The 25,285-nt window shown below is 40.8% G+C and overlaps 1 protein-coding gene across 2 annotated transcripts; it reads right to left on the bottom strand.

The window, feature by feature from the left end:
- Nucleotides 1-252: 252 nt before the first annotated feature.
- PRPF3 (pre-mRNA processing factor 3) lies at nt 253-22,706 on the bottom strand. 2 transcript variants are annotated; one of them, XM_047725502.1, is made up of 17 exons: nt 22,561-22,652; nt 21,303-21,393; nt 19,884-20,073; nt 18,901-19,031; nt 16,810-16,956; nt 14,322-14,405; nt 13,929-14,149; nt 12,952-13,258; nt 12,117-12,283; nt 11,290-11,369; nt 8,049-8,192; nt 7,270-7,369; nt 6,983-7,096; nt 5,819-5,937; nt 5,463-5,546; nt 3,720-3,781; nt 253-611 (listed from the first exon to the last, which is right to left on the bottom strand). In XM_047725502.1, the coding sequence occupies exons 3-17, from the start codon at nt 20,026-20,028 to the stop codon at nt 465-467; spliced, it is 2,052 nt and encodes a 683-aa protein (XP_047581458.1). In that variant the 5' UTR covers nt 20,029-20,073; nt 21,303-21,393; nt 22,561-22,652; the 3' UTR covers nt 253-464. The 2 variants fall into 2 exon arrangements, with proteins under 2 accessions (XP_047581458.1, XP_047581457.1); XM_047725501.1 differs by lacking the exon at nt 21,303-21,393 and having other exon boundaries at nt 22,561-22,706.
- Nucleotides 22,707-25,285: the final 2,579 nt, after the last annotated feature.

Here is a 25,285-nt window from a genome sequence, read left to right on the forward strand (position 1 = left end):
TTATTTACTCTGCTGGAGAAAAACAGTATTTATCATTCTTGCTCCAAGATGAGGTGAAGAATTTCCATCAGACATCAAAAAATACATATTCATCCATTCAGCCATCCATCCATCCATTCATCCATCCAATATATACACAGATATCAATGACAAAATTTTCTTTTTCCACAGCAATTGCAGAAGTTGGGAGAAAAGATCACCTGAAGACCCAAACTCCAATACCTATAAATGTGTGAAAAATATCATACCAACTTTAAAAATAACTCTTTAATCATATGCACATAAGGGGAATAAAGGGCAGCACCAGGCTGACTGGGGAAGGGACTAAGGTGTTTTCCCTTTGACCCAATGTCAGCTTGGCACAGTTCTGAGATCACACACACAAATAGGACTGGGTTGGGAAGTAGAGTAAGAGGACTGAAGAGACAAAGGCAGGAGGGGAGAGGCAAAGGCTCGCAGTAGTTTCAGTCGGTGGACTCCAACACAGATTCGCTCAGTGCAAGGTCCCAGTAGTGTTCAGCCCCATGCTTTTTGAAGTGCTCTCGAGCCATGTTCTCTGTAGGGCACTGTTTGAACTTCATCTCTCCAAAGCTCCGGTCTTTGGCTGTACCCTGGGAAGGAGACATCTGTAGTTAAGAACACTGCAATTTTTTAAAAGATTTTACTTATTTTTTTAAGACATTTTTACACCCAGCGTGGGGCTCCAAACTACAACTCCCATATCAAGAGTTGTAAGCCCCACCAACTGAATTGGCCAGGTGCCCCAAAACATTGCAATTTCTAATTTAAATCAGATATAATACTCTTTTTTAAAACCTAGTAGCATTTTTGGGGTGCTGGGTAGCTCCGTCAGTTAAGCATCTGACTCTTGATTTCAGCTCAGGTCATGATCTCAGGATTGTGAGATAAAGCCCTGTGTCGGGCTCTGCAATCAGCAGCGAGTCTGCTTGAGATTCTCTCCCTCTCTATCTACCCCACCATGTGCACATGCACACGTGTTCTCGCTCTAATAAATAAATCTTTATTTATTTACTTTTAAAGATTTTATTTATTTGAGAGAGAAAAACAGGGCTGTTGTTTGCATACAAGTAGCGTGGAGGGGCAGAGGGAGAGATAGAAGCAGACTCTACTGAGCAGGGAACTCCATGCAAGGCTCGATCCCAGGACCATGAGATCATGACCTGAGCCAAAGGCAGACACAACTGACTGAGTCAGGAGTCGCCCCTTAAATAAACGAATCTTTAAAACCTAGTAACATGTGTAGCAATGTACCTAGTGAGCATGATTTTATAGTAAAAGCTATTCCAACCTCCACTCCCTTGGATATTTGTGTAAGTCTTCATGAATTTATAGGCATAAAGGCTTCAGGGGTTGTTTTTGTTGTTGCTGTTGTTGTTTTACAGTTTTTTTTTTTTTTTTTGGATGAACAAAGGATGAGGAATTCTGTGCTCTGGTACCTGGGTTAAAGAGCAAATCAGGAAGGACTATGGAGGGTGAGATGGGATGAACCACTAACCCACCAGGCCTCCAGAACTAGATTTGGGCCTTAAAGGAGAGAACCAAAGGCTGAAAGGACTCCTTCTACCAAGACTCAGTGGGACCCTGTATATAAGCAGGAGGCTTTGGGGCCCACAGACCAATAACAATATGAGGGTGAGGGGAAGAGGGGAATGGGAGCAGTGTGGGGACTACCCAAGGAGAACTACAACAGAAAACCATACAGAACTGGGTGTGTAACCACAACCTTGCCAAAGGCGCCACCAGCAATGGCAGTCACTTTGGCATGCACTTTAGTGCTGTCTCAAGAGACTCTCAGGGATGAAATTCCAGTAAGAAGCTAGAGGAGAACCTGGCTTGTTTCTGAACCTGAGATACAATTCCTGTGGATTCTCAGAGATAAATGGAAGAGAAACTGGAAGAGATGAAGGGGTTGTGATCTTAAATATGCAGGTGGGGTATTATGGTTATTATTCTAATTTGTATGCATAAATTGGACAAGTCTGGGATAAGACAAAAGGATACATGAAGAACATTAACAACTGCCTATGAAGAGTGGTCTTAAAGAATCAGAGATTAGGGGGCGCCTGGGTGGCTCAGTGGGTTAAGCCGCTGCCTTCGGCTCAGGTCATGATCCCAGGTCCTGGGTTCAAGCCCCACATCGGGCTTTCTGCTCAGCAGGGAGTCTGCTTCCTCTTCTCTCTCTGCCTGCCTCTCTGCCTACTTGTGATTTCTCTCTGTCAAATAAATAAATAAAATCTTAAAAAAAAAAAAAAAAAAAAAAAAGAATCAGAGATTAGGGGCGCCTGGGTGGCTCAGTGGGTTAAGCCGCTGCCTTCAGCTCAGGTCATGATCTCAGAGTCCTGGGATCGAGCCCCGCATCGGGCTCTCTGCTCAGCAGGGAGCCTGCTTCCTCCTCTCTCTGCCTGCCTCTCTGCCTGCTTGTGATCTCTCTGTCAAATAAATAAATAAAATCTTAAAAAAAAAAAAAAGAATCAGAGATTAGAAGGAGACCATTTCAGTAAATGTTCTTCTGTTATTAGAATTTATTTTAATAAGCATTTACCACTTTTGAAATAATACTTTTATAATAAAGAACTAGTTACTAAACATGAGTACTTTTAAAAAATGAAAGATATACATGTACTCAATATGAAAGAATAAAATAATTACATTACATCAACACAAAGGTAGAAAATACTTACAATGTAAAAAATGTATTTTGGAGTGGGAATAAAAGGATTACTGCAACACATCAGGATAAGGATATAATTATTCAAGAAAGAAAATTTTAATGCTTCCTGGAAAAACAGGATGGTATTTTATGCTTCTCAAATAATGAACATCCTTAATTGACATTTTGGCCTTAATAAGCATAATATTCATTAATTCATTCTTCATAACAAACACTGGTTCACTAAGATTTCAGAAATGAGGGGAACTGTATAACCATAAACAAGCTCCATTTTACAGAGCACTATTACATAGTAATCTAATTCTGTTCAGAAAAAATTTGACAAATAGAAAGGGAAAATAATATCCACATTTTGTAGAACAAACCAACAGTAATTGATGTTAAGTGTTTTGTCCAGTTGAACAGCTAGTGAGTGGTACTGCCCAGTCTCCCAACTTGATATTCTTTTTTTTTTTTTAAAGATTTTATTTATTTGACAGAGAGAGATCACAAGTGGGCAGAGAGGCAAGCAGAGAGAGAGAGAGAGAGAGAGGAGGAAGCAGGCTCCCCACAGAGCAGAGAGCCCGATGTGGGACTCGATCCCAGGACCCTGAGATCATGACCAGAGCCGAAGGCAGAGGCTTAACCGCTGAGCCACCCAGGTGCCCCCCAACTTGATATTCTTAAGTCTAGTACTTCTTTCATTATATTCAGACCAAAAAAAATCCCACAATCCATTTCCCTCTTTCCACATCTCATATCCAGGACTCTGAAATAAACAACTTGGCCAAGAGTTTGTATTCTTGCCACCAGTTTTCCACACTCTCCCCCGCCCCCAGGTGAAATACAGTATATACTCATCAATTTAACTGAAATATAATCAGGAAGAATCTGCTGCCAAACATTTACCACTGAACTCCAAAAAGAAACCTAAACTGCTTAAGGAATCAGTCATCGCTTAGTTTTACCATTCCACTGCTCCTCTAGAATGCTATAAACCAGGAATTAGTTAAAGTTCTGCTTCAGTGGTTAACAGAAGATCACCTACCTCCCAGACTAGTACACATTTGTTGGTTTTCTTCACAGCTTCTTCATCAGATTCCTCATCATCTGGAAAAGACAATATAGCTAAATCTTGCTCTAGACTTAGACTAGAGATCAAGATTTAGGTTCTAAACAAGGAGTATTCAAGTCTACCCCAATTCTTTTATTTATTTATTTTTTTTTAAAAGATTTTATTTATTTATTTGACAGAGAGAGATCATAAGTAGACGGAGAGGCAGGCAGAGAGAGAGAGAGAGGGAAGCAGGCTTCTTGCTGAGCAGAGAGCCCGATGTGGGACTCGATCCCAGGACCCTGAGATCATGACCTGAGCCAAAGGCAGCGGCTTAACCCACTGAGCCACCCAGGCGCCCTACCCCAATTCTTTTAAATGTTGTCCCCCTCTTTGCCATGTATCAGGGTCAAATTTCTTCTGTTATTTTTATTTCCCCTGAATTAGACTGAAAGCTCCAAACAGCCAGAGATACTAATTAATTCAACATCTACTGAGCACTTATTATATGTCAAGAGCTGCCCAGGTACTGGGAATAAGGAGAAAAATAAAAAAGACAAGTAATCAACAATAAAATCTCGTCTTAAGGGGCACCTGGGTGGCTCAGTCAGTTAAGTGTCTGCCCTCAGCTCAGGTCATGATTGCAGGGTCCTGGGATCAAGCCCCACATTGGGCTCTCTGCTCAGCAGGAGCCTGCTGGAGAAGCTCTCCCTGCCTCTTCTCCTGCTTGTACTCTGCCTTTGTCAAATAAATAAATAAAATCTTAAAAAACAAAACAAAATAAAAAACTTGTCTTAAGCACTTTGAGAGCCAGGCTTCAGATGCCAACATGATAGAATACCTTATCAAGGAGTTTTTAATCTAGGGGAGGAGGGCAGATAAACGAAATGAAAATATCTTAGAAACCTTGCAAAACGAAAGAAAATATAGGTCAACTGTAGTAAAAAAGTGTACTTTAAGTAGGGCACAAAAATACTTTAAGAACAAAAAATTTAAGAGGTCCAAAGTTAGGTAAAATTAAGAAAAGTAAGACTGTGCATGTTAAATGCTAACCCAGGTTTCCAAAGAAGGGAAGAATGAATATTGATGATTTGTGACCTTCAGGGGGATATCAAATATATACATGTAATTTATATTTTTACATTTTATACATATATAAAGTCAGGCAAAAGAATAAAAGTGTATATACCTTTTGCCTTCAACCCTTTAAAAAGCCCCCCCCCCCATAATACTTAGTGCACATATAAGTGCATAGCTTGGGCTGCTTGGGTGGTTCAGTTGGTTCATTGTCTGCCTTTGGCCTGGGCCATGACCCCAGGGTCCTTAGATCAAGCCCCACATCAGGCACCCTGCTCAGTGGGGTGCCTGGTTTCTCTCCCTCTGCTGCCACTCCCCTTGCTTATGCTCTGTTTCTGTCAAATAAATAAATAAAATCTTTTAAAAAGAGAGTATTCGTAGCTTGCTACATTTTCACAAACTCAATACACTCCCATAGCCAGTGACCAGGCAGACAGGGAAAGCAGCTCATAGAAAGGTCAGGCAGAAGAATAACTAACAGTCACATGCATCACCACATAATAAATACTGTATGAATGCCTATCATGTTCATAATCCAAATGGGTCTTTCTAAAATTCCTAAACATTATCTAGTGTGAGCAATTTTCACTGGGAAGGAACGGCTGACGGGACAGAGCGCCACCCCCAACCCCCGCCGAATCCCCTTGAACCCCCATTCACCATCTCCCTTTGTGCTCGCCGTCTGCTCATCCCACTTTATCCGATGCAGCATGAGACGCTTAAATTTCTTCTGGGCCTTGGGGCCTGGAAACAGAGGAGGAGAACTTTGCCAGAAAGGCGGAAGATGATGAAGTAGAAAGAACCTCTAAGCGCATTTGTTACGCAGACCTTAATGTGGTAGTTGAAGCGATCCCAGGAACCACATCGTAGGTCCTTCTACTCCAATAAACACAGAAACAGAGGCCCAGGATATTACAGCCAGGTATGGCTCTAAAACTTTTTTCTTCCCACCATTCTTATCACTTCAAGGCCTAGGGTTGTGTGGGGACGGTCTCCCTCCGTTTTTTCAGACTCACCCCCTTCCACTACTACCACGTTGACATCCTTGTGCAGTACCACCACCCCTGTCAGGTACAGCTGCCCAGCATTGGCCTCAATCTTGAACTTCTTGGCTGGGTTGCTCAAATTTCGAACTCTGGAGAAGGGAAAGTTTAGTTACGGCTTTTGTTTTAGCATCATTTGCTGCCTGAATGGAATGGCAAATAAACAGATGGATCCAAAATGGTTTTCTCTCTAAAAACAAAGCCCTTTGAAGTAAGCAAATACACTAATGCTTAAAAGCTAGAATCAATGAGTACCAAAGTAATTCCACTGTCTTATGCTTCAAAGACTAGTACTGTACACCCTACAACAAATAGCAAGTAATTGAAATGTTCTCTAAGGAAGGAGAGGTATGTGCCATCATCCAAAAATATGTGTAAGCTAATTGTTCTTGACAGTATAAAGATCAACAAACTCTGTCTCCTAGATGTTTATAACATAAAGTAGTCAGAATGCTATGCATGGAAAATTTCTAGAAAGCTACACAAAAAACCGTTAGTCGCAATTACCTACAGTAGGTGGTGTCAAGGGATCAGAGTAGGAAGGGGACTTTTTCAGTAAGGGCCTTCTATAGTATTAGATCAAAAAAAATTTTAATAAGCTTTCACTACTTTTCTAATAAAGTACTTTCATAATAAAGAGCTAGTTATTAAAAAGGAGCACATTTTAAAAAATGGAAGGTACACAAGCACTCAACATAAAATAAAATGAAAACATTAAATCAACAGGAAGGTAAAAATATTTACAATGTATAAAATATACTTTGGAGTGGAAATAAGGATTACTGCAATAAGTGAGGATAAGAATATAGTTTCTGGTTTAATGCTTCCTGAAGAAATAGGTTATTTTATATTTCAACAAAGGATGATGATCCTTAGTTCACAGGTTTGTTTCAACAGGTATATTCATTCATTCATTCTTCAGAACTAGTACTGGTTCACTGAAAAGCCTCAGATCAATGATTAAGTCCCTAAACCTCCCTCATTATAAAAGATTCACTAGCTCCGGATTCACGTTGGGGTCATAGAAGAGAGCAGAGACTGATGTTAAGTGTGCTTTGTCCACAGTTATTCTGCCTTAAGCACTTGGAAAATTTTTGGTATTTCTAAGGCAAAGGCTGGCCCAGACTGGACACCTACCTATATACAGATATGTGTACCCCCTGTGAAATGTCTTCTTTAAGCTTTTTAATTTTCTTGACCTTTCTCTGTTCTGCTGTAAGTTTTCGGGCAGCGTTGGCCTCTTCATGCGCTCTGTCGTGACAGGAAGGACATCCACAAGTGAGAAAGGCATTGAAGATCAGAGGCAAAGCTGAGGGAAAGAGAGAGCAACAGAGGACTCTCCCCTCCCTCCAAATATGGATCCCCCCAGAAGAGTCTGGGAAAGGTACTTGCCCTGGGTTTCCACCCAATCCCATGGCACTTACTTCTGTCTTTTTGCCATCTGAGCTCTGACATGGGCTTCTACCTTCGTGGGGTCTTGAACAGCTTCTGTTCCTAATACTCGCATCAAATTTGAAATTCTCACTGCACGTGGAGAGAGGATAGAAAACAATTAATTCTCCAGCTGAGATAACCTGTCACCTTTTCTCAATTCATACTGTTTACCTACTTGAAATCTCTGCTCAAAGTTCATTTCCTCCAAAAATCCCTACCTTGAAAAGCCCATCCAATTACCTCAGCATTTGTGGAAGGACGCACAATCTAAATAGTTGGTATACATTTACTTAAACTGCTTGAAAATTTATGAAAGATAAGGAACTTAATTTCTTTGGTATTTTTCACTCTGATCACAGCATTTAGTTAAAGATCCTACAGTGCTCACTCAAAAGATTACTGAGTGGTAATGGGAACTACAGGAGTGAAGGTTTCTTTTAACGGTATCTTTGTTTTTCAGGTATTAAGAATTATGTACAAAACAAATTTATGCACACTCTGCAGCTACTATCTTCACGTATTTCAAGACCATTATTCTTTCAGGAAGATCACAGTGTTACATATTTTCATAAGCCTTAAATGACCTCTATAGTGAATATGCTGACCTGTCTTAGTAAAATTGTAGAAAATTTAGGAAAGGAAGAAAAGAATCAATGAATGATTCCAAGAAATGGAAAGCACCCAAATATAGAGAGATGAGAAAGTTCTTCTAGAATTACAGAGATAAAAAAACGCACCACCTTTTCTTCCCTCCCTCTAAGATACATACCTTTGGGTTCTGGAGGAGGCATCAGGCCCAGCCTGACTTTCTCTTGTAGTTCCTTCTGTGCTTCCCTCCTTGTTTGCCTTCGAAGTTTCTTCTGTTCCTTCTTAGTAAGATATACCCCCAGAGTAACTGGTGTGTCATTATCAACTGCCAGGTAGAGAAATGAAAGTATAAAAGCAACAAACCCATCAGAGGAATGTAAGTGAATATCAATCACATTAAAAGAAATTTAATTCTTATTATTTTTACATTGTGATAATGGTAGTATGTTACTTTTTTTTAAAGATTTTATTTATTTGATAGAGAGAGAGACATCGAGAAAGGTAATACAAGCAGAGGGAGAAGCAGGCTTCCCGCTGAGCAGGCAGCCCGATGTGGGGCTCGATCCCAGGACCCAGGGACCATGACCTGAGCTGAAGGCAGATGCTTAAGAACTAAGCCACCCAGGTGCCCCTAGTATGTTACATTTTTTTTTTTTTAAAGCATTCTTATCTTTCATGAGAGTTCTAACTTGTTTTTTCTTGAAGGAGTTGAATGCTTTAATCAACTGAAAAGTGGCCAATATAGAAAAGAAAGTGAGAGCTGCTCTAGTTGCCTTGTCTGAGGATTTGGGGTAGGTGGGGCCACGATGATGAAATTTATACTTTTGAAGTTACAGGGATTGGGAAAAATCCTCTGGACTCCCAAAGCAGGTTTACTCAAATTTTTATTTAATTTTATTTATTATTAGTTTTAAAGGTTATTCATTTAAACAATGTCTATATCCAAAGTGGGGCTCAAACTCATGGACCTGAAAGCAAGAGTCACATGCTCTTCTGACCTGAGCCAGCCAGGCACCCCTCAACTTTTTACTATTTTTTGAAGATTGATTTATTCATTTTATAGAGAGTGTGTGCATACATGCAAGTGGGGGGATGGAGGGCGAGAGGGAAAGGGAGAGAATCTCAAGCAAACTCCCTGCTGAGTGTGAAGCCTGACACGGGGCTCCCCTGGATTTCTTTTTTTTCTTTTCTTTTTTTTTTTAAAAAGATTTATTTATTTGACAGAGACACAGCAAGAGAGGAAACACAAGCAGGGGGAATGGGAGAGTGAGAAGCAGGCTTCCTGCTGAATTGGGAGCCTGATGCAGGGCTCGATCCCAGGACCCTAGGATGATGACCGGAGCCAAAGGCAGAGGCTTTAACCCACTGAGCTACCCAGGCGCCCTCCCCTGGATTTCTTGACCCTGAGATCATGACCTGAGGTGAAACCAAGAGTCAGACACTCAACTGAGCCACTCACATGCCTCTGAACTTTTTTTTAATTTTTAAAAAATTACTTATTTATTTGTTTGACAGAGAAAGAGATCACAAGTAGGCATAGAGGCAGGCAGAGAGAAAGGGGGAAGCAGGCTCCCTGCTGAGCAGAGAGCCCAATGAGGGGCTCAATCTCAGGACCCTGGGATCATGACCTGAGCCGAAGGCAGAGGCTTTAACATTCTGAGCCACCCAGGTGCCCCAACCTCTGAACTTTTTGTTTTAAACACAATCCCTACGTTGTTCCAATGATCCACACTGATGACATCTAAGTAGACTCTTACTAAGTAATATTCAGTGATTTCCATACATTGTCAAGGTCTCAACCTATTTTTTCAAAATTTACTAATCAAGGTATTGTGTCCTTTAGTCATCCCAAATCTGATGCAAGTATTAAAATCTTTAATGATCTGTGGGGTGCCTGGGTGGCTCAGTGGGTTAAGCCTCCCACCCAGGTCATGATCTCAGGGTCCTGGGATCGAGCCCCACATTGGGCTCTCTGCTCAACAGGGAGCCTGCTTCCCCCTCTCTCTCTGCCTGCTGCTCTGCCTATTTGTGATCTCTTTCTCTGTCAAATAAATAAATAAAATCTTTAATGATCTGCATAACTCTTGTTAAAGAAGATGTAATAGTTAATATTATCTCTACATGTGAGAAAATTCCAAGTAAATCTAAGTGATTTACCCAAGGGAGTCAGCTAGGTAAAAACAGAGCCACAACTAAAACTTCTCTCTCTTTTGAGTGAGGCAACAGACTTTTGCTACAAAAATGAAAGAGAGAATGGGTAAAGACAAAGGAGACTGAAGAAGGGCAGGTACTCAGTAATGGTATACAAGACCGGAGTTGGGAGTCAAAGATAAGAATGCTTTTCATTTATTTATTTTAAGTAGGCTTCACACCCAGCGTGTAGTCCAATGTAGGGCTTAAACTTAAGCACAATCCTACCTGAACCGAGATCAAGAGTCAGATGCTAAACCGACTGAGCCACTCAGGCATCCCAAGAATGATTTTTTTTTTTTTTAAAGATTTTATTTATTTATTGACAGACAGAGATCACAAATAGGCAGAGAGGCAGGCAGAGAGAGAGAGAGAGGGAAGCAGGCCCCCTGCTGAGCAGAGAGCCCAATGCGGGCCTTGATCCCAGGACCCTGAGATCATGACCTGAGCCAAAGGCAGCGGCTTAACCCACTGAGCCACCCAGGCGCCCCCAAGAATGATTTTTTTTGAAGATTATATTTATTTAGAAATAAAACAGAGAGCAAGCACAGAAGGGGGAACAGCAGGCAGAGGGAGATGGAGAAGCAGGCTTGCCCAGCAGGGAGCCCAACATGAGGCTCAATCCCAGGACACTAGCTGAAGGCAGACACTTAACGAATGAGCCACCCAGGTGCCCCAAGAATGATTTTTTAAAACCCAATCTGTTACACGCATTAGTGAAACCATCTCTAGAGTAGGCCTCACTGCTCTAGAGCTGCACTGTCCAATACCATAGCTAATAGCCACATACATACACTATCTGCCTACCTACATATTTTTAAAGATCTACTTATTTATATATATATGGAGAGAGACGCGTGCATGCATACAAGGAGGATCGGCAGAGGGAGAGAGAGAGAATCTTAAGCAGGCTCCACACCTAGCACAGAGCCTGACACAGGGCTAGGGCTTGATCCCACAACCCTGAGATCATGACCTGAGCTGAAACCAAGAATCAGATGTTAACCATGTGAGTCACTGAGGCGACCCACACATACACTATTAAAATTGAACATAATTTAAAAGTTAGTCTTTCAGTTGTATTAATGCAACTCCATTTTCAAGTGCTCAGTAGTCACAAGTGGACAGCTGGTACTGTATAGTCAGCACGGGTAGGGAACATGTTCATTATCACATGAAGTTCTATTGGATAATACTTCTCTAGAGCCTTAACTGAGTAAGCTATACATTACCTGGAGGATTGAGTTGGGCTGGATGTTCAACAAGATTTGTGATTCCAAAATAATCTTCTCTCTTGGGATTTTCCTCTGTACTAAAATTGGACGAAGAAGGGAAAACAGGAGATGTAGGTAGAGACAATTCCAAGAGAGAGGGAGTCTCAGAAACACAATGAAAAATGCACTCTCCGTTATGTGTTCTAGCACTTTTTAGTGTTTATCTACAACATGTAATTATATTACACATAATTTTCAAGATGAGAAAACTGGCTCCCACTAAGGTTGGACATATTCTCCACACCAGTCATTCTCAACCTTTTTCCTACACTAACATCCTTGATAGATGTCACATTCTCTCAACTAATAATGGTAACTCCCTGGGACAGTGGTTGACAAAGAAAGGGTAAGGGGAAAGCCTGGAACACAGTCTCCTAAAGCCATGTATCAGAATTACAGAGCAGATGTAATTAAAGCTCTCCAAATGTTTCCTAAAAGCTTTATTTACTATTCTCTCCCCCATCAATTAAGAATCCTTCCACTATTCCAGGACTGGATCTTTAAGAAATATAAAAACCTATTATAAGTGGCAGAAAATATAATTAAGAAAACAAATAACTATATATAAAACTTACATTCTTTTTCTTTTAGATTATTTGTGCCTGTTCCTTCCTATGTTAACTCCCAAAATTAAAAAAAACCTATACAATATATTCTTCACAAACACATGAGTCTGTGTATGGTTACCTATTTCCCCAGGATTTTAAAATTTTACTTAATGCATGAATACCATCTCTCCCAATAAAACTCCAGCTTTATCAAAAGGTATTAACTAACAAACTCACAGGTCAAAGCCATTGGGGATGATGTAAGAGTCCCACCACTCAATTTCAGGGATATCTCCTTCCTTTAGTTCTTTTTTAGGAGCAATGAGGGCCAGCCTAGTTGAAGTATGGATGCCTGTTTTTCGAGCTGCCTGTGAGATCTCTGCCTGCAGCTTCTCCAGTTGAGCCTAAAGACAAGATAAAACAAGACTTGAAGATAAACTAGAGTTACGGAACACCAGGATATGATAGAACCCCGTATTTTAAAGCACTCTCTTGTTGAACTCTTTATGCCTAATGCAAAGAATTCATAATTTCTGAAAGCTTAGAAGAACCTTCCACTTTATTTTATCCTTAGTTGATTTACATACAACTACTCTCAGCACCACCCGCTTCACCCCACAGTGTGTGCCTATAGCAAATACATGGAAATGAAATTTCATGAAAACACCATTCTTAGAGGATGAAAACAGGAGCAAAACTCACTGAATATACAGTCAATCCAACTCTCCACGTGTGGAGTTAATTTATCTGCAGTAAATGTTAACACCAGGCTAGCTTTCCTCAGTCACTCAGAGTATTCTGAATTGTTTCCTTCCACTGTTTGTATGTGAATTTTGAAACTCAGTTTTATTTCCACGTAAGCAGAGTATAATTAAGAAGACTAAATCAGCTAAAAAAAATCAAGGATTCCAGGCATAAATGAAGTATTTTAAAAATTAAGTCACTGTTTTATTACTTGTGTATCTAATTGTTAAAACTTAAGAGAACTGAGTTGATAGTATTTTAGGACTGTATTAAATTTCCTTTTCCCCTTCCTAACTTCTAGTTCTGGGTTATGTTCTTAACTAGGTACCTTTGTCCGTAACCGCTGGGCAATCTTCTCAAATTTGCCCTTGTCATGGAATTTAAAAGTGCGTCTCTGGCGCTGGGAAGGGGCAATTGAGACTCGGGGGTCAAAAAAAGTATTAGACTCCATATCTTCAGATGGCTTTTCTTTTAGCTGTTGTTTGAATTGTTCCCTTTTCACAGCACGAATATTGGCCTTCAGAGTAGGCATGCGGTGCGTCAGCTCGATCTCCTTGCCAGTTGCATCTACAGTCCGGCCTTGCTCATCGAGAATCAGTGGTGTAGGTTTAGTTTGATCTTTTAACTCCACCTTCCTGAGAAACAGCCCACCAAGAAATAAATGCCATATGGGGCAATAAATAAAGCAAATAAAAACAAAAGAAAACAAATCAAACCCAACAGAGAGAACAGGTTACAAAATTCTAGGGAATATAGGCCCATCAGTGAATAATAACAGCTTGATTGAAAACATCAAACTAAATATTTGAGTATAGAAGACAGTCAGATGAAATGAATTTATATATACATTACATTGCTAAGAATTTGCAATCCTGAATTTCTGAGTCAGATATAATATGCCAAACCAATTGTAGGTGATAAAAATAAAGCCTAGTATCTTTATCCAGTGTAGGGAACACTCAGATCTGGGATCACTCACTGTGATTTAATGGATTTGGCTCTGAGTTAGGAACCAGGAGACCTGGTTCTATTCCTAGCTCCAACAATAGATAAATAATCTTAACCTCTGTTCTACCAATTGTAAAAAGAAGATAAATTCTGCAACAAGGAAGCTAAAAGAATTCATCTGGTATTTATTAAGCATATGTAAGAAATACAAAACTAAGAAATGATGTAGGTTTCTTGGAAGAAGAGGATCAGTAACATTTCAGGGTTTTTGTTTGTTGTTGTTGTTGTTTTTTAACTTTCAAAGGTATTTATTGCTTCTCCAGCAATAACAAGAGGTTCCATGAAACAGATACTCACGGGGGAGCAATGCCCATGGCATGGAGATTGGCCAGGCCCACCATGTTGGCATTGCCAATGAGCCCTGGCTTCAGTGCCAGCTGGGCTTGGATGCGGGCTTGTAATTCAGCTGCTTTCCTTGCCTTCTCAATGGCATCATTCATGAAAGTGGCAGCCTGAGAGGGCTGAATAGTGTTGCCAATTGGAAGTCGCTCTGGTTGGGAGGAAGAAGGAGTCTTTGGCTGTGAGATAGAGAAAAAGAAGTCAGAATCAGAAGAATTAGGCAGACAGGTCACACAAAAAGACACACACACAGACTGGTAGATTGTAGGGTGGAACATGCAGTCATCTTCCAGACTCTCAAATGACTGGACGGCAAGAAATCTTTGCTAAAGAGTCTTCTTTTCACAGTACCTGAGGAGTAGGGGGGCTAATGAAGCTCAGCTGCTTTTTCCTCTCCTCAATTTGCCGTGTAGCTGCCTCCATCATCTGTTTGATCTGTTCTCGATGGGGGAAAAAAGTAAAAAAACTGTTAACATCTTTTTTTTTTTTTAAGATTTATTCATTTGACAGAGGGAGAATGAGAGAACAAAAGCAGGGTGGGCAGCAAAGGGAGGAGAAGGAGGCTCCCTACTGACCTGGGGCTCGATCCCAGGACAACAGGATTATGACCTGAACCGAAGGCAGATGCTTAACCAACTGAGCCACCCAGACACCTCAAAATCTCTTTTTTATTTCTCCTGTATGGGTTCCTAAACACAAAAGGCTTTTAGGTATAGAGAACTAAAATGTTTGAATGAACCCATCATATTCTGCCTATATGACTGGCTAGAAATTTTAGTAAAGATAAGCCTATATAGCTGAGCACTGAAACTTTTCAACCCATCATCCTACCGAAGGACTGGCATGTTAGGTAGTAACATAATTTTACAGTTAAGACTTGGGTTAAGTGTCCGACTCATGTTTTTGGCTCTGGTCATAATCTCTGTGGGATGGAGCCCTGCGACAGCCTCCATGCTCAGCATGGAGTCTGCTTGAGATTCTCCCTCTCCCTCTCCGATTGCTTCTCCGCTACCTCTCTCAAAATAAATAAATCTTAAAATAAAAAACAAAACAAAACATCAAGTTAAGAGAAACCCGAGCCTGAATTTTAACTGACACTTAATGCTTGTGTGACCTTGGATATGGTATTTAATCTTTAAAACTCCAAGTGTCTAAATAGGGTAAAAACAGTACTTATGTTATAAGACTATTATGAGCACTTAAACAAAATTCCTAACAAAATCAACACAAATGACCATACTTTTTTTTTTAAGTGTATTTATTTATTTTTTGGAATTTCTACATCCAACATGGGATTCAAACTCAGGACCCTGAGAAAAACAGTTTCATGCTCTTCTGAATGAGGCAGCCAGGTGCCCCACATTATCATACTTTTTATGAATACCTGCTTTGGGTAACTGGAGATGACAAACCAAAGACCTGTTTCCTAGCCTCTGTAAAACCCTTTTGTCCTAAAGAACATGAAAATGATAAGCTTTGAAAATACAATCAAGTAACTCTTTCTGAATTTTCCAAAAAAGAGACCTTGCTGCCAAGGTGCTTCATGGTATTTTTTGAAATTTATTTTTTTTTTTTAAGTTTCATTTATTTAAGTAATGTCTATACCCAACATGGTGGTCAAACGCACAACCCCAAGCTGCGTGCTCTTCTCACTGAGCCCACTAGGAGCCCCTTTAAAATTCACTTTTTTTAAACATTTTTTTGAGTAGGTAGTATGTTTACATAGTTCAAAATGCCAAAGAAGTACAAAAAGGTATATTATTTCTTCCACCCCCTATTCTCTATAAAGCACCAACATTCGTTTCTTTCCAGGGCACCTGGATGGCTCAATCGGTTAAAGGTCCAACTCTTGATTTTGGTTCAGGCCATGATCTCAGGGTGATGAGATCAAACCCCATGATAGGCTATACCCTGGGAGTGGAGCCTGCTTAAGATTCTCTCTCTCCCCATCTCCCTCTGCACCCCCTACCTTTTAAAAAAAAAAAAGGAAAAGAAAAGAAATTCATCTACTTATCTATACACATATATGTATATATTCTATTTCCCTTCTAAGAAATTTTAAATGGCACAAGAAATATTTACTGTTTATAAAGGTTAAAGACTTCACTTACTTATTTATATGAGAAAGAGAGAGAGAGAGAATAAATCAGAGAAGAGGGAGGAGGGAGAAGCAGACACCCTGCTGAGCAGGGAGCCCGACATGGAGCTCAATCCCAGGACCCTGGGATGATGACCTGAGCCAAAGGCATACGCTTAACTGACTAAGCCACCCAGGCACCCCCAGATAATTCCTACTAAAAAAAACAACCCAAAGTTGGGGTGCCTAGGTGGCTCAGTTGGTCAAGCATCTGACTCTTGGTTTTGGCTCTTGGATTGAGCCCTGTGCTGGACTCTGGTCAGCACAGAGTCTGGTTGGGATTCTCTCCCTCTGCCCTTCTCTCCTGCTTGCGTGAGCTCGCTCTCTTTAAACAAATAACATCAAAGGAAAAAAAAAAACCCACAAACCGCCCCTGCCACCCTGACAAAGTCAACTTGAAATTATTTTTAGTGGATTATATCCTCTTGTCTCTGCATTATATTTGGAAATTCTCCTCTGCCATCAAGTTGAGTTCTGATTATTTCAGTAATTTTCTCAATGACTCAATGAGGTACACAACTAGGCAAATGATATATGTAATACAGCTTGTTTGCCACATAACAGGTGCTCAGTAAATACGACTTCAATAGTCTTCCCTGATGCTAAACACGAATCCAAATTAAGGTCACAACAAATCTGGACCCATGCATCTCTTGCTTCTTCAACTCATAAAATCACTGCTTTTAGTTCCTAATTACTCACCTGGAGCTTAGTTAGCATACCAGGACTTTCTGAGGGAGGTCCAGGGATCACTTCAGGCTCCTCTTCCACCTCCTCAAAACGGGGTATCCGTCGCTTCTTTACTCCTGATGATTCCTTGGAGATCTCAGAGTCATCACCAAACACTTCCTAAGGAAACCCAAGACGAAAGAAGAGTTGTCTCCCTGCCCATGGGAGAAGGGAAAAATCAACCTAGTCCCTCCACCAAATGGACCATCTCACCCAACTTCATCATTCTCCTACTCCAGTCAAGCAGATTTCATCTCCGTGTCCTTATAAATGTTCCCATCTCAAGCTCTTTACAAAAGCTATTGCCTACATTTGTAATGATTTCCCTCAATTTTTCCATACCCCTATTCCAAATCCTGCCTGAAACTCACCTCCTCCAGGAAGTTTTTCTCATAAATAATCTCATCCCACTCTGATCAAACTGTTGTTTCATATCCTCTTAGCACTTAAGACCTGGGCTCATGCTACATAAAATTACATCGCTGATATTCTGCTTGCCAAGTGTTAAGTCTTTTAATGTTAGTACTTTCTCCCAACTAGAGTCTAAGCTCTTCCAGGACAGGGGTTTTCTCTTTCTTCTTCAGTATTCCCCAATAACACTTGTTGTCATCAAACAATGGGAACTCAAATATGTTGACTAACTTGCAAGGTGAATTTAACAGGACCAAGAGTGGCCAACTGGAAGGGACAACGGGAAAAAGCAAATGTACACACCGGTGGTAGGCTTTGGGTGACATCCCCTCTTCACTAGGAGGGCTCGTGTTTTGCAAGGACATATCCTCGGCCAAGGGCGAGCGCTTCCTGGAACTCCTACAGTTCAAGAAAAAGGACTCTCCCATAATATATTGTGTGGGGTGGGGACCTGAATGGACCAAAATGGGACCCATATCCCAAGGCTATCTAGATACCTCCTTCAAGAAACCGTCTTCATTAATCCCACCCAATGTAGTGACTTCATTCACAGCATGCCTCAGAACTTACACAGCCACATGCCCTATTATAGCACTAACTTCGCTCCACACATCTGTGTATACTGTGGATCAAGCATTCCCCTTCAACAAACAAATTCAACGTCAATCTGACTCTATAGTCAACTCTAAAATATACAGGAAACCGCTACTTAGATTTTATAATTTGCGACTGTATTTTGTTGTCACATCCCTCCCACCCCCAAGCTGCCAATTCCTTTAAAGCAAGGGCTATTTCTCATTCCTCTGAACACCTTACAATGCCTTAAACATAAAAGGCACACGATTCTCTACTTCTCTTGGTACCACAGCCTGGCCCGGGACCAAGCCAACATTGCTTATTTAGTCTTTGTGCCTCAGGAAAAGCAACAGGATAGCTAAGGTTTCAAATGCACTTTGGAAGGTTTGATGGGACTCACAGAAAAGAGTTTCTTAATGGAAGAGACAGAAAAGAGATAGAGAAATCAGCCACCTGAAGCTGCTAATATTGAAAGAAGGCACGATGAATCAGCAGTCACTGAATATAAAGTGAAGGAGGTAAAACAGTAATAATGGTCCTTTTAAGCACTCCACTCATAGGGCCTGATGACCAGAAAAATGCTATATAGCAAAGAGTAGCCTCTCAAGACATACAGTAAATAATAATTTTTGTTAGGTATTCCATCTACAGGTCCATTCCAGAGAAACCTCTCTCAAAGGTGCAACAATGAAGTCTACAGCAGCAGAGTCATATTCTGAATCACTCTATTAGTTACCAAGTAATCGAAAGAAACCTTAGACAATCAATTTATAGGTAGTAGCAAGGGGGAAGGTGGAGGAGACATAAGGAAATATAAGAACCAAAAACTCCTAACTGTACATGAAAAAGGACAAAGCTACCAATTGTTTCTTTGGAGTATTTCAGCCCATGAACTCAGGTAGTTCATCACCATAAAATGGTGATAATACAAGTTCACCTCTCCTTTAATGTCTAAGTACCTCTCTTGAATATTATGTATTCTAATAGAGGATATCAAAGCATGGGGCATGTAAGCTCAGCAACTTTGTTACCATTCAAAACACTCCCCAGCTCATCAGATAGTTAACTGTAACCTACCTTCAGCTCTCTTTTTCTGCTCCTGTCACTGCTAGACTTGGAATGTCTAGAGCTTCGGCCTTCCTCCACAGCCTCAAACAGTTTGTCCACAAATCGGAGAGTAGAATCATCAAGAAAAGGTTTCAGATGGTCTGACAGGAAAAAAAAAAGGTGATAGGGTTGAAAAAGTAAGAGTACTTAGTCCAACACTAGGCATATAACAGATACCAACACTGAAATTTTATCCCCAGGAGGGAGGGAAAGGTCTTCCTAAGTTCTTTGTAGGATTCCCATAAATCCTTTTACATTGAACGACTTTACTTTTTGAGGTAAAAGTACAGTTAGAATTTTTTTTTACAGTAGGAAGTAGCATAGCCAGAGCAACCTATTCAGGTTGAGCATCGAAGTTTATGATGAATAGGGCATCTGGATGGCTCAGTCAGTTAAGCGCCAGTCTTCAGCTCAGGTCATGATCCCAGGGTCCTGGGATCGAATCCCAGGTTAGGAGGCCCCCTGCTCAGTGGGGAATCTGCTTTTCCCTCTCCCTCTCCCCCCTGCTCATGCTCTCTCTTAAAGAAATAAAATCTAAAAAAAAAAAAAAAAAAGCTTATGATGAATAATCATCCCAACTCTTCCCAAAGAGCAAGCTATAGGAGACTACCATAAACAAATTCTACCATCTTCAACTTTTTTCATGTTTTTATTTTTCAGAGACTTTGATGTATTTAGATGTCAATCTCAATCTGAATATACCTACCTACTTTAGTATATTTCTTAAGTAAATATAACCTAGTCAATTCAATAATACTGGTTAAAGGAGTAGTATAAAAAGCCAGAAAAAAAATGCAAAATTAGTCACTTAGGCTATTTCCATTATAATGCAGGAGAAAATAAAATGTGGCCTAATCTTTTTCAGATATTTCCAACAGAGAATTTGGGGAAATTCAAAGCAGTGTTTGGGATCATACTATATGTTAAGTCCAAAGATTCATGAAAGAACATACCAGCTGCCTTCTTCTTGTCCATGCCCTTCCCCACACAGTTCAGTGCTGCTGTGACCACTGTGGGCTCTGAGAAGCCCAGCACCCTCTTCACTGTCTTCTCTATCCATGGTTTCAGCTCATCCAGCTCCCTCTTAGACAGTGCCATTCTTCAGGAAAAAGGGGGTAGCTCAAATGGGATTCAGTACTGCACCTAAAAAGAAACCAGGAAAAAGCTCTGTTTGGGGGTAGGAAAAGACCATTCCAGGCAATGTTTAGTATGTCAGGAATGACATCTCCATCCCTCTTCTCAATCAGGCAAGTGCCTGTACTTCATTTCAAGCCAAATACTTCCCCCAAAATCCGTATTTCAAAGCAGAAAGAGTCACATTCTGTTTGTAACCCTAACTCAGTAAGTATCAGTGCATCAGTAAATTTGTGGAATAAACAAGGAAACCTTGGGAATAATCTAGTCTGAGTTTTAGCTTCTGTTTTGGTCCTGTCATAACAAAGGTTGGTGGCAAACATATAACCTGAAAACAATACTGAAAAGCCCACCCAGAGACCAGCTTTTCTATTTCTCCTGCTTCTAGGCAGGCATTCCTTAACCCAGCCTTGACCCATAAGTTTCCTTTCCTTTAAGGGATGAATAAAAAAAAAAAGGAGGGCTTATCCGGGTCAGTCATTGTACATTAAAGTTCATAATCAAGGGTGCCTGGGTGGCTCAGTTGGTCAAGCATCTAGCTCTTGATTTCAGCTCTGTTCATTATCTTGGGGTTATGGGACTGAGCTCCACGCCAGGGTCCATCCTGGGTGTGGAGCCTGCTTGAAATTCTCTTTCTCCCTCTTCCACAGGCCCTCCCCCAGCTATGATTTAAAAAAAAAAAAAAAAAAAAAAAAAAAGGCTCATAATCCTGGGGAGCCTGGCTACCTCAGCTGATAGAGCATGTGACTCTCAATCTCAGGGTTGTGAATTCAAGCCCCACACTGAGTGTGGAGCCTACTTTAAAATAAATAAATTAATTAATTAACTAATTAAAGCTCCTAATCCTTAAGAATGTTGTCACATTTCTCTATAGTCATATTCATCCCTGTGGAAATTCTGTACCCAGATCATATTCTCTCATGTTCTATAGGATCTGTCAGTTGACTTCATAAAATTAATCCTTCAGCTCAGTAAAGAATTCCCTCATTTTGGATGTACCTTCTCTCTCTCCCTTTTCATCTTTATATTTCTACTTTTTAGTTTAGCAGAGAAAACACTATCACAAAGGACCTTCTACAACAAACCTTTGTTATTTAATGCAAGTTAGTATAAGTCTTCAACATTATTCATATTTACATTTTGCTCTCCCATTTAAATAGCAAAGCTCATGAGCACAGAGAAAATTTTATTTCCCTAATTTTCTCTGTAAGTGCCTAAAGTCAATAAACAGCACTGACCTCAATTTCCAAGCAAACTTCCTCCCAGCAGTGCTACAAATCAGGGTCTCTGGGAGTCATTCTTTCAAGATGTTTTAAGACATCTTTTCTCCTAAAAGATAGTCTGATTAATTTCTACATTCTTGGCAGGTTTATCCTCTGTAAGACCTGTTGCTAAACAGCATATTTAATTTTGGTATAACCATAGGTAGCTAGCAGATTAAAGTCATGACAAGAGGAGTGAAAGATTTTGTGACTCAGGGACATGTTATATGAATAATTCTGTGGCAGCTCTATTGAACTCTCCTGAGATAGCAGTAGAGCCTATAAATCTCTACATATTAAATGTGCATTACTCAAAAAAAGCATACTCAGACACCAAAGAGAGTGAAGAAAGAGTTCACCCTGAACATTTGTAACACTGAACTCTACCAGCTTTGGGGCAAATAATTCCTCTGTGGCTTAGTTTACTCATCTTACAAAATGAGGCCCATTCCCACACCTAAATCATCCTTAATCATTCAACAAATACTTATTGGATAATTACTAGGTCTCAAGTAGTGTACTGTGTGCTGAGGATACACAGGACAGTGAACATAACAGACAATCCTCGCTTTAACGGATCTTATATTCCACAGGAACTCAATCGTGGGCTGGAAAGTGTAAGCAATTTGAAAATCCAAAGCAACAAATGAGGTACCACTCTATCAGATGAAATGTGTGCCCAAGTATCATGCTAACAAATGCATTCAACTTCGATCCAATCCTCTAGGAAACTAAACAGCCAGTGGGCAAAAATAAAAGTTTCAAACAGTAACCAGCTTTGTCACTAATCCAATGTTCAACAATAAATGGCTGGGGCGGGGCGGGGTGGGGGTGGAAGAAGAGGAAGGCAGAGGATCTCTGAATGAGCAGGTAGCAGAATCCAATCTTATGAAGAAATTTCCTTACTCCGTGCTCTTCTTTGCTATAAGCTGAGTTTCCCCCCCTGCAACCCCTATTCTTCTGTTTGCCCTCTTCCTATCTCCGACCTGCTCCCTACCCCACCTTGTTCTCCCCAAACTCATCCTAAAGCTAGTCTCCCCACTCCGTCCCCTTCCCGCCCCCGCCCTTTTCCTCCCCACAATCTCACTCCAACCCATTCTGCCTCAGAACCTTGTACTTCTTTCGGCTTCCTTCCCACTGAACGTTCCCGCCTCGGTCCTCCCCTTGGGCTGAGCCCTGGCCCTCACCGCTCAGACCGGAGGATACCCTCCCAGGGCCGGGGGCCACTACTCACCTCACAAACTTCAGCCCCTGAGACGGAGCCCGAACGTTACACCGGAACCGGAAACCCTCCGACCGCCCTACGGCCTGCCGTCGCTACCGCCACAGCCGCCGCCACGCCGCGGTCCCCCGACATGTGACGGGGAAGGGCCGGGCCACAGATTCGCGCAGCCGTAGTAACCACTTTCCCCTCGGCGGAGCGCATGCGTGCGGGAGCTGTAAAGTTTGCACATAAAAGTTCCTACCTCTTTAAGTTTCTCTAGCGAAATCTGGTAACTAGAGTACTGCGAAGTTAATGTTGCCTGAAGCAGAAACTGGGCTGCTTGCAGTACTCATGGCGTGAATAAATGCGCGAAAAGCGGAGCTTCTGCGTTCGCGCTAAACGGGGCCTTTCTGGTAGAAACGAAACCATCTGAGAGTCGTTGTCACTAGCATTAGCTACCCCTTTCATCTTTCTCCCTTACTTGAGCGTGGTGCCAGAGACCACCAAGAAGAATGACGAACATAGAAGGACTCTGAAGATAGTAGCTCCTGTGCCTTTTGTTTTATTCATTCACTGACGTAATACTTGACTGCCCACTACTCAGTGCCAGGCATCCTCTGAGAATGATTAAGACCATGGCTTTAAAGTCAGACTGCCTAGATTGGTATTGTAGCCTCTCTCCTTAGCTGTGATATTAGGCATGTTACTTAAGCCCTGTTTCCTCACCTGTAAAAAAAATCCACTTCATGGGGCTGCTCTGAGGACTACAAGAATGACTGAGGGCAATGCACTTAAAACAGTGCCTCTCATAGAGTTCAACAAAGCTACATTATATACAATGATAGTCAATTGCCTACATAAATGTGTAACAGACATTTCAAATTCACATGATGAAACTAAGCTCCTGATTCCAACCCTCCCCCCACTCGCCCACCCCCGCAAAAGAACAGCTCATAGTCTTCATCCTCCGTCAATGGCAACCCTATTCTTACAGTTATTCAGGCCAGTAATCTCGGAATCTTCTTGGACTCCTGTTCCATTGGCCCTACTTTCAAATATATACAGACCCATTTGCTTCTCACCACCTTCACTATTCTCATTTTTATGCCTGGGATTATTTTAGTAGCCTCCTGCTTTTTCTCTTGCTTCCCCTCTACCCTCCTTTAGTCTCATCACATAAGCTAATAAGCAAATTATCTAGTACTAGAATGGCAAGTATTATAGTGATCATGTAAACACATCGGAAAGGTCATTATTATCCCCCTGCTTAAAACCATCCCTTGGCATTCCATTTCACTGAGTAAAATGGCCTACAAAATCCCCCCACTCCATTACCTCTGTGATCTCATCTACTACCACTCTTTCCCTCACTCATTGAGCTCCAAAATCCCAATCCCTTTTGTTCCTTGAACATGCCAAGGATAATTTCACTGTCAAGGCCTTGGGACTTGATGCTTTCTGCCTGGATTGATCTTAACCCAGATAGAGGATTTGTTCCCTCCATCCCCTTCAGATTTTTATTCAAATATGGCCTCAGTAAAGCCTTCCTTGATCACCCCATTCAATTCTAAAGCCTGTCTGGCACTCTGGAGTCCCAAGTTTCTTTTTTTCTTTTTCCATAGTACTTATCACCAGCTACCATACTAGTACTAGTTTACGTTTTATTGCTTATCATTTGACTCCGTCTGGTAGAATGTAACCTCCTTTAAGAGAGGAATCATTGTCACTGAAATATCCTAAATGCCTATAGTAGCACCTGGCACAATTAAATAAATTCATATTTGTTGAACTAAAGAATGAAGTTTTTTCAGCAGCAGATCTTGCAGGCCTTAGAACTGGCTATAAACTGTTTTTCACCCAAGGAATGGAGATACCTTAAGAAATTTTGTGTCACATTGTCTTTGTATCTCCAGGACCTAGGAGAGTATCAAATAAAGTAAAGGCTCAACAAATGATAAATGAGTAAGACCTGACAGAACAGATTTTCTCATTCTATCAGTAAGCCTGTATTTTTCCCTTTCTTCAGAATGAGGCTCTACACCTTACTGACCCTTTAAACCACTGCTTCTTAAAAGCATGTATGTGGGCAAAGTATAGTTTGGAAAAAATACATCCAATATTATGGTACGGTTTCATATATGGGAAACAAACTATTCTGCTATAGCCAATTACAAACTGCAGAAACTAAAATTCCAAGATGTCTTCTTAGATGATAGGCTCACCACAAAATGGAGTTATTCTCTAGGGAGGTTATTAGAATTTCCCAGGAAAGATAAGACTTTTGTTTCTAAAGGCTGGTTTTAAACAAGTATGAGAAATACATAACAAGACCCATCTTCCCTGATGCTGCACCATGACATCATGGAATAAAGCTTGGTTTTGAGTAACAAATTGAGGGAGCTCCAGCATGTTGCTCAAGTTATTCATGCCTCAGCTTACCCATTGTATCTATAGCCCTAACACCAATGTCTCACAGAACATTCACTCTAAGTCTGCTAAATGGGTTAATGATTCCAACTCTGCAGAGTTTTAAGTTTATTCTGTTTCAGTGCCTTTAACTGTCTGGGCTCAATTCCCCAGAGGGAAATGTTTTTCTACGAACTGATTGTATTTCTAATGCTTGGAAAATGGATGGGTTTAAATCCTTAGTCTCCCAGTTACTAGCTATGATTCCTTCAGGTAATTAACTTTTCTGAGGTTGTTTATTCAATTATAAAATAAGAGTAAGAATCTCTATTTCAAAATACTATTGTGA

Source organism: Lutra lutra, chromosome 4 (genome assembly GCF_902655055.1).
Source record: "Lutra lutra chromosome 4, mLutLut1.2, whole genome shotgun sequence".
Classification (NCBI taxonomy): Eukaryota; Metazoa; Chordata; class Mammalia; order Carnivora; family Mustelidae; genus Lutra; species Lutra lutra.

What these genes read in the sequence shown, in the direction of transcription:
- PRPF3 (XM_047725501.1), bottom strand. Translation starts at nt 20,028, where the DNA reads ATGGCACTGTCTAAGAGGGAGCTGGATGAGCTGAAACCATGGATAGAG. An exon ending in GCCATGGGCATTGCTCCCCC is followed by an intron (nt 13,259 to 13,928) that starts GTGAGTATCTGT and finishes GCTGTTTCTCAG; the next exon opens with GAAGGTGGAGTTAAAAGATC. An exon ending in CGTGGTAGTAGTGGAAGGGG is followed by an intron (nt 5,547 to 5,818) that starts GTGAGTCTGAAA and finishes CTCTGTTTCCAG; the next exon opens with GCCCCAAGGCCCAGAAGAAA.